Here is a 14,801-nt window from a genome sequence, read left to right on the forward strand (position 1 = left end):
CAAATGGGGTACGAAAACATTGTGTCATGGCTACAACGACTGCAGCATTTCCGGCGTGTGGTCTTTTGTGTTTCCAAATTTAATTCCATGGCGGCTATGACTTACGGTCGCGTCTTACCGCACGAAAAAGTCGTTTTTTTTTTATTAGTACAACTGATGACAAGCAGCTTGGCCTTAAGGCCTGTTCAGACATGCGCCGCAGCGCCAATTCAGCGCAATAACCACAGCTCTAACTCAGCGCTATACACCAAACTCCCCTCTCTGACGTCACGCCACTGCGGTGGCGCTGCTGCCGGCACTGCGCATGCGCAGATGCTTCGCCTCTGGTGAGTGTGGTTTCTGCGCAGGCTCAGTGCCCACACCCGATGCGGGCAAGTGCGGGCTTGTTTGTAAACGCTGTGTTGGTCGATAGACACGGCGCAGATCTCGCATCAGCGCTGAAGCACCGCTGTCTTCGCATTACGTCAGCCTTGAGGTACATGCACTAACCGGCCATTAAGGTATCTCTTGCGAGAAGGTCTCAACCCATTTATGGCTAATTCGCCGCTGCACCACTGTTGCACAAATCGAGCAGTGAACTATTTTATATTGATAACTCGGCCGACCGGCTCATGATTGAACTGCTACGTGACCAACCAGGGGCGTAGCCAGGAAGGGGGGGGGGGGGGGGGAGGGCTTATGGGGTTTCAGCCCCCCAAGATGCAACCGACCCTATATTATGCGCGTGTATATTGAAGTTCCCTCCCCTTCTCCGCACCCCAAGTCATGCTCATCCCAGCCCACCTCAGCCGCCCCCGTAAAACATTCCTGCCCACGGCACTGTGACCAAAACCTTTGACGCAAAACGGGGAATTAGCGCGATACCCTCACTGTACAGCCTCGTATATTGGATGCTTGATCCGGCTTGCTTGGTTGGAGGCTGGGATAGTAAAATTGTGTGGCACAAAAGTCAATCCGTCATTTTCTCGCTAATCGTAGAAAACTGGGGTCACCACCTTCTAGCTAATCCGATCTCCTTATCACTCAGATCTGTCACTCAACAAACACAAATCGTTTTCGTTAAAAAAAAAAAAAACACTACTAAGCTATATCATGGATCAGCTACACGTAGACAGGGTCTTGGAGAACGCAGTTAGTCCCATAAACTGGACTGCCTGAAGAGCAAACGCCGCGGCTTTAGCCGGGCTCCCGTTGCTCTTCCGAGACCTAGAAGTATGTTTGCGCAGCGCCTTCTGCTGGCTGAGCACCACTTCCACGTCGTTGTCCATCGACTGCGCGTACCGGTCGCGTTCATTTTTGGTCACCGTGTCAGGAGCGTTCGAAATGGGGCCTTCGTCGACGATCTTGTTTCCTTCGTCGTCGTCGCCGCGTCGTCCCTTGTCTTCGACTGGCGGACGACGCGGGGGAACCTTGCCGCGCGATGCCGTGCCGAAGCTGGGTTTCGCGTAGTCCTCGGTGCAACCCAGCTGACTGGCACTGAGTCGGGACACCTTGCTGCTGCTCAGGTTGCCCTGGGCTTCGAAGTCGCACTTGACGTGTCGCAGCTCGCGCCGGAACTTGTCGCTCCTGGTGGCATTTTCCAGGTGCAAGAGCCAGGCGAGGCGGCAGTCGCAGCTGAACTTGTTGCCTGGAAAGAGAAGGGAGAGAGAAGGGTCTGGATTAGTCAAGTCATTCAAAAAGTGAGCAGGTTGTTTTGCGAGGGAAAACTGTCATCAACACGTAATGAAATCTTCCGTGTTTCAAATTATTAGCGGGATCGGCCACAGCGAGTGTCGAGCACTACTGGAGCTCTAAATTAAACACTCGACGAAAAAAATGGCGAGATCGCTGACGGCCGCGAATGACCAGCGCCGCGCTGCGATTGGCCATCACGAAACTAGGTCACGCGCGGAGGTAGCTAATTGCGGCAGTCCGAGTGTGCAACTTCGAGCACCTGGTCTACTTGCAAAAGTAGTGCTCGACAAACGCCGGAAAAGAGGGACACCTCTACAGACGCAAACCCAGCGGCCCTAAGTCAATCGCCCTAAAGGCTGGACTCAATGGAGAGAATATGCGCCAAACGACCGACTAACTTCCCCCGATGACACGTTCACTATGCGCGCGGCTCAACTGAGCCACTGTTCTTGTGCCGCGCTTATGGGGCGCTCACACTGGAAGCGGGTCCGCATCCGTGAAGCGGATCCGCGCGTTCTCAACCGCAGGCGGCTGATATCGAGTGGTTGGGGAGCGTTCTTGCCAACCGCTTCGGGACCAATTTCTCCCAGCCGCTTTCGCGAACTGCGAAACGGTAACCAATCGCATCGCAACGCGACGCTGACGTGACGTCGGTGGCTTTCAAAAGAAGATGGAATTTATCACTGGTGAGGCATCCTGTCGCTGTAGTATTAGTGTTGCAGCAAATCAATTCATAAACGTGATATTCACGTCCGTCACTTGAGTTCCTCGCGGAAATAATTTACTGCTTCGCTCCGGTGGTTTGGATTGGGTAAGCTAGCTTGTTTGTTATTGGGGGTTCCAAAGCTCGTGGCTGCGCCGCCTTGTCAGTCTTTGCCCGTAGAACATCAGAACCCACCCGGATTGACCGAAATGAGAGCTTTTGTACCCACTAAGGCAGTCACGTGAAATACTGAAAGCTTTCGACTCTGTGCATGACCGACAGGAAGGCCGATAGAGACGTCGTGAACCTAATTGCGTATCCAACATACTACCGCAGAGCGGGCAGGGTACTTGCGCTAGATCGTCCTGTAACGTTTCTAGCTCGAAAAGGAAAAAAGTAATTCTACTCATGAAATATTGTGTACGTATGTGACGATGCACAGGTAATCCAAGCGCGCACTGGTCGTCGGTCTTATTAAGATTGCACCGTCGTGCTCGGTCCCGTCCACACGTAACTGAGGGGTCTTAAAAGATCATTTTTGTGCTCCGATAACGATACTCGATAATGAATACAGCGCTTGCACAAAGACGCCGAGAAAGTATCGAATACAGTTTTTCGGGGTTGTTGTTGGTCTTGGGGGAGACGCCGGGGCGATGATTGGAGTCTGGGGCAGATCACAGCGCAACGAGAATACATTGTAAGGCGTCGCTTAGAAAGGAAGTGCTAGAATAGGCGACAAATGTGGCCTATTCTTGCAGTAGCAACTACACGTCGCCATGTTCTTACTTTTATTCTTTGTCTTTTAATGTTGAGCGGAGGGAAAAAAAATGTTAGTCTAGCGGTTCCTTAGACTTCTCACACAAGCAAAGCCCAGCTACGCGCACATTGGTAACTCAGAAGAGAATGTTCCGACCATTTCTTCAAAGTGAACCCTTCCCGCATGGATAGCTGACATTGTTTTCAAGACAGAGGGGCAGTTTTCCCCCCTCGTGGTTCGTTCGTATCATATTCGTATCAAAATCCCCGACCGTGGGGTCGGGGATTTTGTTCGGTGCTTTACTCCGCTTCACCTGACGTCCGGACGCAGCGGACGCTACGAGCTATCCCAGTCAATCCCGCTCTGTGGACGCAACCGCTTTCCGCACATCGCTGTGTCCCCCCTCCAAGATCACGTGACATTCACGCGGCCTTGGATTGGCTTCGATGGCTCGTAGCATCCGTTGCGTTCGGACGTGAGGTGAAACAGAGTATAGCCGGGCGTGGCTTCGTTGGTGGCGGATTCTCCTCTCGTCACTTACACCTCGATCAAGTCTGCTGTTTGCTTAACGTTAGAGAACGACGACCAGTGCGCGTTTTCCCTTTTCCCCCGCTTCCTCCTCTTCCTTTTTCTACCCCGTCCACCATTGTCTGCTTCCTCATCCCCCATGGTGAGGAGGATCCCCTGTCTTGCAGAATCTCGAGTCTGGCCGTCGGCCTTTAACGCCGCCATGCATCGTTACCGTTTGCTCGTCACCCACAGCTGTACCCGACGTGCGCCGCCAAAGTTTCACAAGCATGCATTACGCTCCCTTGTCGGCCAAAGGTGCCTGCTAGTGTAATAAAATGCATTCTTTCACATCTAAAGAATATTAAAAAAAAAAAGTCAATCCTGTTTTAGCGTAGCGAAACGAACGTGCCAGCTGAAGAAAACATTAAGATTAATCTTTATTCTACGCAAATGATACCTTTTATTTGAAACAAGTTGCCCTCAACTTGAAGAAAACAGGCTGGATATTCGTGTGCACTGAAGCGCACGATGAAAAAGTGAAGAAAATCCAGTGCGTTGGATGTGTTCGCTGCCACGGTTTCTGAGCACATGTGCTCAGAAACCGTGGCGGCGAACACATCCAACACACTGGATTTTCTTCACTTTTTCATTGTGCGCATGAGTCGAGATAAATTGATGGAATCAATTGCTTATGTTTACTGTCCCCTTGAATCTGGTATATTAACATGCATGTTAATATACCAGATTCAAGGGGACAGTAAACGTATACGGAATTGATTCCATGAATTCATCGCGACACACGACGACGATCAAGATAAAACCTACTGCCTATGCACTTGCAGAAAGTTATCTAATACTAGGTACGCAATTTTTTCATAGAAGGGAGCGAATAACAGCGCGTCTTCTCAAGCTTTCTTGTGTATTTCATGGGATCAAGAACAACAGATCTAGTTTAGAAACCAGGTACTTCAAAACGAAGGCGTCGAGAAAGTGACGGATAGAAAAAGACAAGAGCGCGCAGTGGGGGGACGTCAGAATGCCCAACTCTCATTGGAATTATTAGTGGTAGACCTAAAGCTAGCTGCTTTTGTCTCCACTGCACTCCCCGAACGCACTAGAACGCGGAACGCCGGCGTCAGGCGTTTGGCTTTCGCGTTCGAACACGTTCGGCCAGTGCAGTAAAGACCCATGAGCTGGTCCTTCCCATGAGCTGGTCTCCCTCACTTTCTCGGTGCCAAGAAATAACCAGTAAACATGTATAATAAGACACTCGGTTAACTCTCTTCTCTTAATAGCGGATATAATTTAACGAGCATAGGAGGACAGAAGAATAAAAGAAAAAAGTTAGTTCAGTGGCGAGTACTGGATGAATTATTAACAAAATGAAATACAGTGAAATGTGCACTGCACTAAATTTAGCGAAGTACACTTCAAAACCGTTCAAAGGGCCATTCATCGGCAAAGATATTAAAATCAAACGCGTCACTTACTATTTCAGCATAAGTGAACGAAGAAAAAATTGTTCTTGGGATTCGAATTTAGATTTTTGGACATAATCGTTGAAACAAATACAGACGTGTTCGAAGATTGAAGATTAGGAGGCTGTTTATTGCTTTGTTAGCGCTGTTACTAACCAACCTTAGACAATTTGTGAGCAAAACTAATTTGGCATTACTTCAGTGCCCAAACAGCTGCCTGCTGATCCATTTTTGAAAGGTTTTTTTGTTTTTTTTAAGTGTCTTTTTTCTGTAATTTGTTGAGAATAAGTTTATTCCATTACAGGTTTGGTGAAATTGCCCACATATTTTTAAACCTCTCCTGTAATGGCCTCCAAGAAAATGCCTGCAGTAATTGTAATAATAAAAACCCTCACGGCAAGCACGTCGGTGCCCGCCTTATCTCTCGCCACCCGTTTATATATTAGAAGGCCTCGTCAAAATATCCCCATCTCGCATTCGCGAACAGACAAAGATCGCGCGTTTGTCGACAAGTCTCGCCCAACCAAGAGCTTTTAGGTCCCGTCTCATCACCGGCCGGTTAAGCTCTCACTTTTTTATCATTGCCCGATTCTGGAATCAGACCCTCACATGATGTTCCAGGCAATCCTAGAAGGCCGTGCATCGAATACTCCCGTTCTGTTTGCTCCGATCGATTACGCGGTTGTCTGAGTATTTGCTGAGCCTTTGTCTAATTGTCTGCAACGACGGCCCTTTCGGGCGGCCCGGACAGCGACATGATGTGGGAAACAGACACCGAGTGTCATCCGAGCCACGTCATCCGGGACGATGATAAGTGTCCGAGTCTTTGGATCAATCTTTCCAGAAACCGCGTGACCTGTGTGTGCCTTCTGTCGTTTGGGTTTGTTTTCTTTTAATATTTTAATAAACTTGAAACGTTTATGGGTTGGGTTTTCAGGTGAAGTGAAGCCTCAGAAAGCATAACCACGAATTTCTCCGCTAAATTAAGGGGAGAAAATGACGTCACGGTGCTTCGTGTCACGTGACCTGTGCACAACTTAATCTTATTTAACATCACAGCATCACATCACAGAAAAAAAATAACACAATCGCTCAGGGCAGACTCAACTCTTGGTTTGTATTGATTATCTTCTACGAACAAAGTTTGCTCTTTGCACGTAGAAGATAATCAATACAACGCTGAGCGATTGTGATCTTTTTTAAGTGTGCCTGTATTCGTGAATTTGTTTCCTTCTGGTGCGCCGTAACCCTAAATAACATGAACCGCCATCTCACCCAGTCATCAGTCTTAACACAAATTCAGTTTCCCCTCTAAACTTGACAAAAACATTGACGCCACGTCACATGGTCACGTGACCTATACTCTAATTCAGATTCCCCGCTAGATTTAGCGGAAAACTTGATGTCCCGTAACCTACGCATGAAATCAGTTGGCACGCAACAAGTCATCACTCCCATACTCTGCACTCTCAACAAAAGGGTTGTCCTAGGGTACTACACTTGGGGTAGTCAGAAGCCGTCACAGATATCGCTACCCCCCTTTCGTTATACTAACAACCCCATGGGCAGTCACACGGCACGCAATCAGCAGGTGCTCACAGTGAGCACCCCCAAATGCAACATGGCGGCTGGCAAGCGACAGTGGAGCAATACGAGTAAGGCCTAGCGAGCTGGACTGCTTTTTGCTAAAATACGATTCTCAAGTGCGTACGCCCGTTCGCCGCCTTCCGTGCGCACAAAACACTCCGAAACGCGCCTCGAAGCACCGGCACCGCACCTAATACGAGTAGGGGCGACGATGTGAGGGAAGGGGAGGGGGGGGGGGGGGGGGCGCATTCCAGGGGGTTTGTCCGCGATTGCTTTCGCGAGGCCGGCTGCATTTATTTCGCGGCCAGAGAACATTCAAAGGAAACAAAATAGCGACAAATGGAATGATGTCTTTATTGAACAGAGCATCTGCTTGCTGTGCTCGCCGCAAGTGATCCGGCGTTTTCGGTTGACAGCGGCGAGGCGAAGCATCACCGATTTAAGCGGCGTCGGTTCCGATCGTTCAACGCTCCTGCTCACCTGTTAGCATTCGTTATCCACTTTCAAGTCCCTGGTAATCCTCACCGCGTCTGTGCACGCACTTGGCGCTATTCACCGCACGGAACACCCATTCAACTGGCTATGGGACTGATCCCATTTGGACGAGAGGCCGAGAACCGAACCAGACCGAACCCTTTGTGGCTGCTACGTGGAGCCATGGAACGCCGCGAGAAGCGGAAGGCCTCCATGTTTTTCACTCAAATAAGTAGACACATAAACGCGCGACTCCTTGAATTGGGCGGCGACACGCGCCACCTAACGGACAGCGCTCAAACTAAAAAAAAAAAGAAACCGGCAATTCTTGCTTTCAGCGCCTCGCCAGGCAATGCCGTATGTACATATCCCACGCCACACTTCACTCATACGCGACATACAGGCGTCACAGCATTTAATACATCAACGCATTCAGAAACAGCGCAAGATAGAACATCACATATTGACACTCTACATTCCTATACACGCGTTTAGTCGACACCACCAGCTTATATACTGCTGTATTTTATGTGACCGATTAGGATGGTGACCACTGTCATACTTTGCATAAATACGAAAAGACTGTGCAAGATTTAGCCGTATATATTATTTTCCTCTACTGCCCTTAGGAAAGCGCTCGTATCTCTAATGTAGGGCTATTGCAAAAGTGAACTGCAGGTTATAAATAAATTTGAATAGTTGCTACACGTCACATTTTGAACAGTTTCGTTTTCTCGCTTGCCTACACTTCAAGTATACAGAAGCCTGTTTAATTAATTGTATTAATTATCGAAACCAATTTCTGCAATCACAACTTTCTGAACACACTGATGCATTTTCTTTTCTCTTTTTACATATCTAGACTGACTTTAGCGGCGGTTGGGTACACGTTGAGTACACTGAGCACGCGCAGGTGATTTTAGCGAAGCCCGTCCGCCGGTCCTCCCCGAAGCGTTATTTCAGTTTTCTTCTTTTCGCTAAATATCCGTTCTATGCGCTCGCACTCGCGCCAAGGGGACAGCGCAGAATTGCTGCTTTCGGGCCCGTGCCTTCACCTGCAACGAACGCGAAATACGTATGCTAAATTATCTAAATCCTGGTTGAGACAGTAATGTTTGACTGCGTGCGTCTGACTGCGTTGCGGCAGCAAGAAATCAGGACATCCCTGCTGCTTATATCGCGTGCCAAGATGATTCCTTAAATTGGATTCCACGCTTGATACGAAGCACAGACGTGCCGGTGAGTGGCTTTCGGTTCTCGACGCAACGCTGTCAAACGCTAGTGTCTGAACCGGCCTTGTTTGAAGCATTTTTTTATCGAGTATGCTCGATGAAATGTGCCAAATGAACCAGAGAAGGCGAATCATGTACCTCGAGACAGAGAAATAGTGAAATACACGGACATGATCCCAGATATCTGTGTACGTTCGTCCTGTCCGGCCTCAGTCGTGGTGTTCAACGCTTCATACTTCACTGCACTTGAAAGCAAAAAAATTGGGTACGACAGGCGCGCAAGTTCGGCGGAACCGAGGAGGCCAGTTGCAACTGATCTGCACGCAGAACTGACCGATCCCACCTTTATTGAGAGCACGCTCTTTACTGAACCGCACAATAAAAGACGACGAGAGTATCTCGTCCGGCGAACATTCAAGTCAACTCACGCCTGTGCGTAGCTTCCTGTGCTTTTCGAGAGATTTGGTTAAATTCCTCGAGCACGACGCCAGCTGCCAGCTGTTTACTGCTGTACATGGTAAAACCCGCGACGGAACCAAAAAGGCCAACCGCGATACTTTTTATCTGCCTCGGGTTTTAGCAGGTGCCTACCAAGGTTACCTGTACTTGTTTGTTTTCTGCCAGTTTAGGCGAACTGAGCCACACGCTTGTTTCGACCGGTTTAAATTTCAATAAATGATAACCAACGCACAAGAAAACAAGTTTCAAGTACTTTTTGAGTTTTTTGAAGTGACTTTCACTATTGAACGACTGCATGCACTGGAATGTTCAATTCAAGAGTTTATAAAACGTGACTACCCCATGCTTGTCACCTGCCAACAGGGTGCTAACTCTCAATGGCTCGAGCCCAGTGGGTAGTTAAGTAAGCCTGTGGGGTAGTTACAGCCGTCAAAACGCACGATGACGAGGGGGGGTGCTCACTTTTTCTTAGAGTGTGGGGACATAGGCCGACCCGACGGGGAAGGTCAATGGGCCAATGGGTCAATGACTCAGTAGAGTGGCGAGGGACCAATGGGGTGAGACGGGTGGGTGGAGTCAGTGGGGTGGAGTGAATGGGGTGAAGAGATGTCAAGAGACCCGGTGGCACAGCTCGAGAAGAAATGCCTGGAAGTTACTAGTGTTAAACCAAGAATGTTCAACGTCGCAACACAACTGCAGGGCTATTTGAGATTTTTTTTTTCCTGGCTCAGCTGTTTTACATTTTAGTCTGGTCATAACTGCTGCTTTAACTACGGATTCCAGTCTCAACGCCGTTGGCTTCGGAAGTGTGGAAGATATAAAACAGAATAAAACTATAATATAAAACATACTGAGATTTTTTTTTAGAGTTTATATTGTCGCTCTAAATGGGTCGTTTACAAACACTTAAAGAAACGGTACTATTCGAGTGTTTAGAGGGGTGGCAGAGGCGTGAGGGATAAGTTCTGAACCTTTCCTTCTGAGTTGATCTTATTATTGCGTTAATATTTTATTTCGTAGGGATCGCGTGGTCGTCAGTATTTGTCCTCTTTGGAGCCTAAATAGCTACCTGCCCTCATGTCACCAAAATCAATAGTTTTTGTGAGTTTTTCCTTTCATCCTTGTTTACATCCCGATGTTTATGGATTGTTTTAGTCCGTGCCAAAAATGGCTTGAAAATAATTGTCTACCGTGCAATAGTTGAGCTAAATAAAATAATTTTCAAGTAGTTTTAAAATATAGCCTCGAGAAACTTTTGCATATAATAGGGTCGTAAACACTTTGTACCGTAAAACCTCAACTGAACTGACATGAGTCAGGAGTGGATAACAAAAATAAGCAGAGGACAAATAGGTACACATGTATATAAATGAGAAGTCTCACTTTTTCACTTTTAACACCGGTTATAATATACTTGGTATCGTACGAATTACTGAACCTTTAAACCCATGAAACAACAAAAAAAAAAGTACGCGGAATCTAAATCTGATCTTTTTTTTTTTTTTATTCTTGCTGAACAAGATGCGTTATCAACGAGGTGTTCCCAGAAACAAATGTTCAAAACTGTCTGTCTAGACAAGATGCCAGTTTAAAAACTAACCTTTATCGCAATCAAATATTTCGCTGTGCCGAAACTTTCAACGCAAAAGGGGGCTCGTTTTCTGTTCGTTTTCAAAAACTGGAGCAATTTAGCTCCATGTGTTCGAAAGGTCAGTCGGCCGCCATTTTCCTATTGAAATTTTCAGAAAATCGCATCACTTTTATTAAGATCCCGTTTATTTCTGAAGCTTTGGCTTTGGGTTCGAACCGTTAACTCTACATTTGGGCGAAAAATGGGTGTACGTCAATTCGTAATTTATTAAAAAAAAAAACAAAAAAACGTAGAGGTTTTTTTTTTTGGCGGGGGGGGGGGGGGGGGGGGGGTTCCGTAGCTCAAACAGCACTGGTAGGTTCCAAAGGCGACAGTAACACTGAAATAGTCCAAGGTGAAGCATTGACATCCAGAGACACAAAATATAATTATATCTTCTTATTTTAATTAAATGAAAATGGCGCCGCTGTGCCCCACTCATCGAAATAGGTTGAGTTGCAGAGACAGAGAGCCATCACTTCTGGTGGGGTGGGAATCATTCTAATCGGCATTTCAGATTTGATCGCTGGTTTAGTTTATATCCGTTTTGCGATTAGGAAGAGAGGATGATATCGAGGAGGTGGCGTAAGCAAATTAGGGCGAAGCCTTCAGAGTGCCAAGAAGAAAGAAATGAGGGGAGAGAACGAGGGAGAGGGTAATGCGGAGAGCAAGTCGTCTGCTTCTTAGGCAGGAGTTGCGGTGACGTCATAAAGACGCCGAGCTCCGATTGGCTCTGCTTGAGGGATAGTGGGTAGACCTCAAAGCAAGCTACTTTGACGTATACCCACTATCCTTCAATCAGAACCAATTGGGGCTCGGCGTTCTGACGTCACCACAACCCTCGCAAAGAAAGCAGACGAAATTGCGCTCCGTATAGAATGTCACGCTGGCTCACGCGCCGTTCGAGAAGACGCAAAAATCAAGAAAATACAAAGAAAACAGAAAGGAAGAAAAACTTTATCAAGTGTGCCTAAAAGAGATGCGTGTCGCAACCGAATCCAGCTTTCAAAAACAGGTCGTAATTCTGTGCGTCTAAGAAACGACAGCACCATCGTGTCTTCACCTTGGGTCTAGGGTGCTGTACGAGATTGTTGTTAGTGCGTGTTTTCCAGGGTTAAGCTTTCCGATCAACATAATGAACAATATCTTAGTGCAAATCTGAGCGTGAGGCACTTAACCACCAATTTTTTTTGGTTTGCTAGGCACTAAGTTCTAATGGCAAGGAGCCAGTTAAGCGCTAATTAAGAGTGCGCATAATTGGACAAAATATAAAATGGGAATAGCAGAGACAAACGAACAAGAACTTGAAAAAAAAGACAATTTTATGTCTTTGTATTTTCATGAGAGCCCACATTTGATATCTCCCTTTGCATTTTCTGTTGTTTATGTGAGGTTTAACTATTTTCCCTTAAACGTGTGTTCCATGAAGAAACAATGCTGAGTCTTTCGATTCGACATTCTCATCTTCGTCGAGGTATTCGGCAATCCCCCCGACAATGTGGTCGAATATTCTTAACAAATACAACATTTCAGCAGCAAAAAAAAAAAAAAGATACAGTCAGCAAATTTTTCTAACATCCTGTCTCGATCGTTGCGTCTTCGTGACGTAGTATTGAAGCGGGCCAACTGAGGACCATCATCCTTCAGGCAGGACAGACAGGCGCCTCTGTCACCGAATTCCGAATTCCAAGTCTCCGCCAGGCGTGGGAAGCGGCGATGATGGATGCAGCTTGCACTGTCGAACGGGGACAACTTCTCTGCTTTCCTCCCACCATAAAGAATATCGCGACGGTGACGCGTCCGTGTCGAAACCCCATGGCTCGTTTGCGTTCCTCGTTTTTGTTTTTCTCCCAGTCCACTTTTGCATGTTCGTTCTCTCATCACTCGCGAGTGTGAGGTATGGCGCAAGAATCCCCCATTCGTCTTGTTCCCGCTTTTCTTTCTCGGAAAAAGAGAGGGGGGGGGGGGGGGAACCTGGCTGAAAGCTTACTTTTAGCCCCCCCCCCCCCCCCCCTTCCAGTGATGTTCGCTGAAATAAGAGGGCAAAACCAAAAAATAGAAATGGCGAAAGCAGCCATGTCTCCGTCCACTAAGCGAGAAAACATCACTTCTCATTAGGAAAGAATAATCGGCCAGCTCGAAGGAGAAAGGGTCGCCGTCGATATAGTGTCTTCCGACTAAGGGTCGTAATCTTTCCGGATGCTCAGATGCTCCTCTTCATCCAAACTCTACCAAAAAAGAAACAAAGAAGAGCTCAAGGTGATGTTGAAGGGTGACCTGGAAACGGGACAAAAAAAAAAAAAAAGGGAATTAAAAAACAAAATGAACGCGAGCTTAAAAACTACAAAAGTAATAGTGTTCTGCTGAACGTGATGTTCGCCGTATAGTAACGGAAGTACTACACTGTTCCACCAATGTCTGAAGTGAAACACCCGCTACATCCGCAAACAACAACGAAGGAAGCCTCGATAGGCAGAAGAAACGGGAATCAGTATTATTTTGAAAGGAGTGAAAATGGTGCATTGTCACATAAAAATTCGCAGACGGCTCTAGGAACTTTAAAAAAATTGGTGCTAACACACAATCGCTCAAAAAAGACAAAGACAAGATAGCAGTCAGGACAGGGAGCTACTCAACTTTGTTTCTTTTTCGCTTTTCTATTTTTTCTAATTATGCACAACCTACCCCGACAAATTACTTTACTAAAATCAATGTTTAACTAAGGCGAACTTTCGCCAGCAACTAAGATGAAAAAAAACAATTGCGTATCCACAAGGCCCATATTGAAAATTCGCATTTGTATGAGAAATTTCTGTGTCCAATAAACACATATGAATCATACAAGGTATGAGAACATAAAAGAACCATATAAGAACTATAAAAGAAATATATAAGAACTATATAAGAGATATAAGAACATACAAGCGCCATATAAGAAACTTGTAAAGAGATTCTCATAGGTTTCTTATATGGTCCTTATATATCTTATATATTTCTTATATAGTTCTTCTGTCTTTCTTCTTTGTTCTTATATATCATGTATGATTAATATGTGTTTATTAGGCACAAGATATTTCTTATACAAATGACTTTTTTCACAAGGGGCGCTCTAAATGCATAGCATTTATAGGTCCTCTTGTCGTCACGGTGTAGCGTGACGTTACGTCACGTGAGCGACCGCTTGACGACGTCAGATCACATCACGGGACGTCACATGTGACGTCATGGTGTCGCCTGACCTCACAGTGCCATGTGAAGCCACAGTGGCGTGCGTTATGTTGAAAAAGAACTAAAGCTATTGCTTTTAGCAATTTTTATTTTCCTCCATAGCTTTTTCTGGGACTTATGGCAAGCTCTGATCTCAGCCGCCGGCAAGCGCTACTATGCGTATCATCTGTCCCAGTAAAGTGGTCGTTCCCTTGTCCGGGCAAAGTGAAAAACTCAACCAAATAAAAAAAAAAAAGTAATTTGAACTTTGATAAAATATATCTTGATAAACAAAAGACTACCCGTGTAAACGAACAACTAAGTAATTCCTTTCCCGTGCGTTATATGGAAGAAGATTGTTTATTCTGGAAGTTTAGCTAGCCAGACCGAACAAAACTAAAATCCTTCGCTGCTCTTTAGAGGTTTCTACTCAACTTGCTTTGCACGTTGAGTTGGAACCTTTAAAGTTGACGAGTTGAAGCCAAATGCCAACTCGCTAATTGCCTTTGATTTCAAAGGAAGACCACTTTTTCTCTAGCCCCGACAGATTCTAATGCAGGGGTCTCAAACTCAGCCGCCTAGGTGGCTCCGAGGCGAAAGCGCCGGCCTCCGGACCCCCCTGTGGCGGGTTCGAATCCCGGCCGAGGTGCCCGCAATCTGACGGAGGCTTATTGCGGAAAAGGTGCCGTAAAACCGAGCTTTCGGTTGCACGTCAAAAAATCCCCAGGTGGTCGATATTAATCCTCAGTCCTCCGCTCGGGCGTGCTGCCCGTCGTCGGTTTGGCACGTAAAACTACCAAATTGGACTTTTGGGGTCTTTAACTCATTAAAGTATGGGCACCAGATAGTGCACCCTAAAAAAATCAATTGCCAACCTTAAAAAAAAATTATATGGCAAAAAAACAAAAACAGCAATGGTGTCTTACGTTGCAAAGGACCTAAGTCTCTCAACGACACTCGACATGTTTTTGTTTTTTAGTAAAGGGGACAGCTCGTGCTCGCTACTTATTGTGAATGATCATTTTTGTCGTTGATATATTTTGCATTGATCATCTACCGTGGGTCCATATACACATATTGATTATTCGAT

The 14,801-nt window shown here is 46.3% G+C and overlaps 1 protein-coding gene across 1 annotated transcript in view; it reads right to left on the reverse strand.

Annotated features, from left to right (window-relative positions):
• Nucleotides 1-1,097: 1,097 nt before the first annotated feature.
• LOC121837524 (insulin-like growth factor-binding protein complex acid labile subunit) overlaps nt 1,098-14,801 on the reverse strand; it is a 39,831-nt gene continuing 26,127 nt past the window's right edge. The window contains exon 3 of the mRNA XM_042293132.1: nt 1,098-1,627. Coding sequence (XP_042149066.1) covers nt 1,098-1,627 — 530 coding nt within the window. The remainder of the gene's footprint in view (nt 1,628-14,801) is intronic.

This window comes from Ixodes scapularis, unplaced genomic scaffold (assembly GCF_016920785.2).
Source record: "Ixodes scapularis isolate PalLabHiFi unplaced genomic scaffold, ASM1692078v2 PGA_scaffold45__5_contigs__length_3442486, whole genome shotgun sequence".
Lineage (NCBI taxonomy): Eukaryota > Metazoa > Arthropoda > Arachnida > Ixodida > Ixodidae > Ixodes > Ixodes scapularis.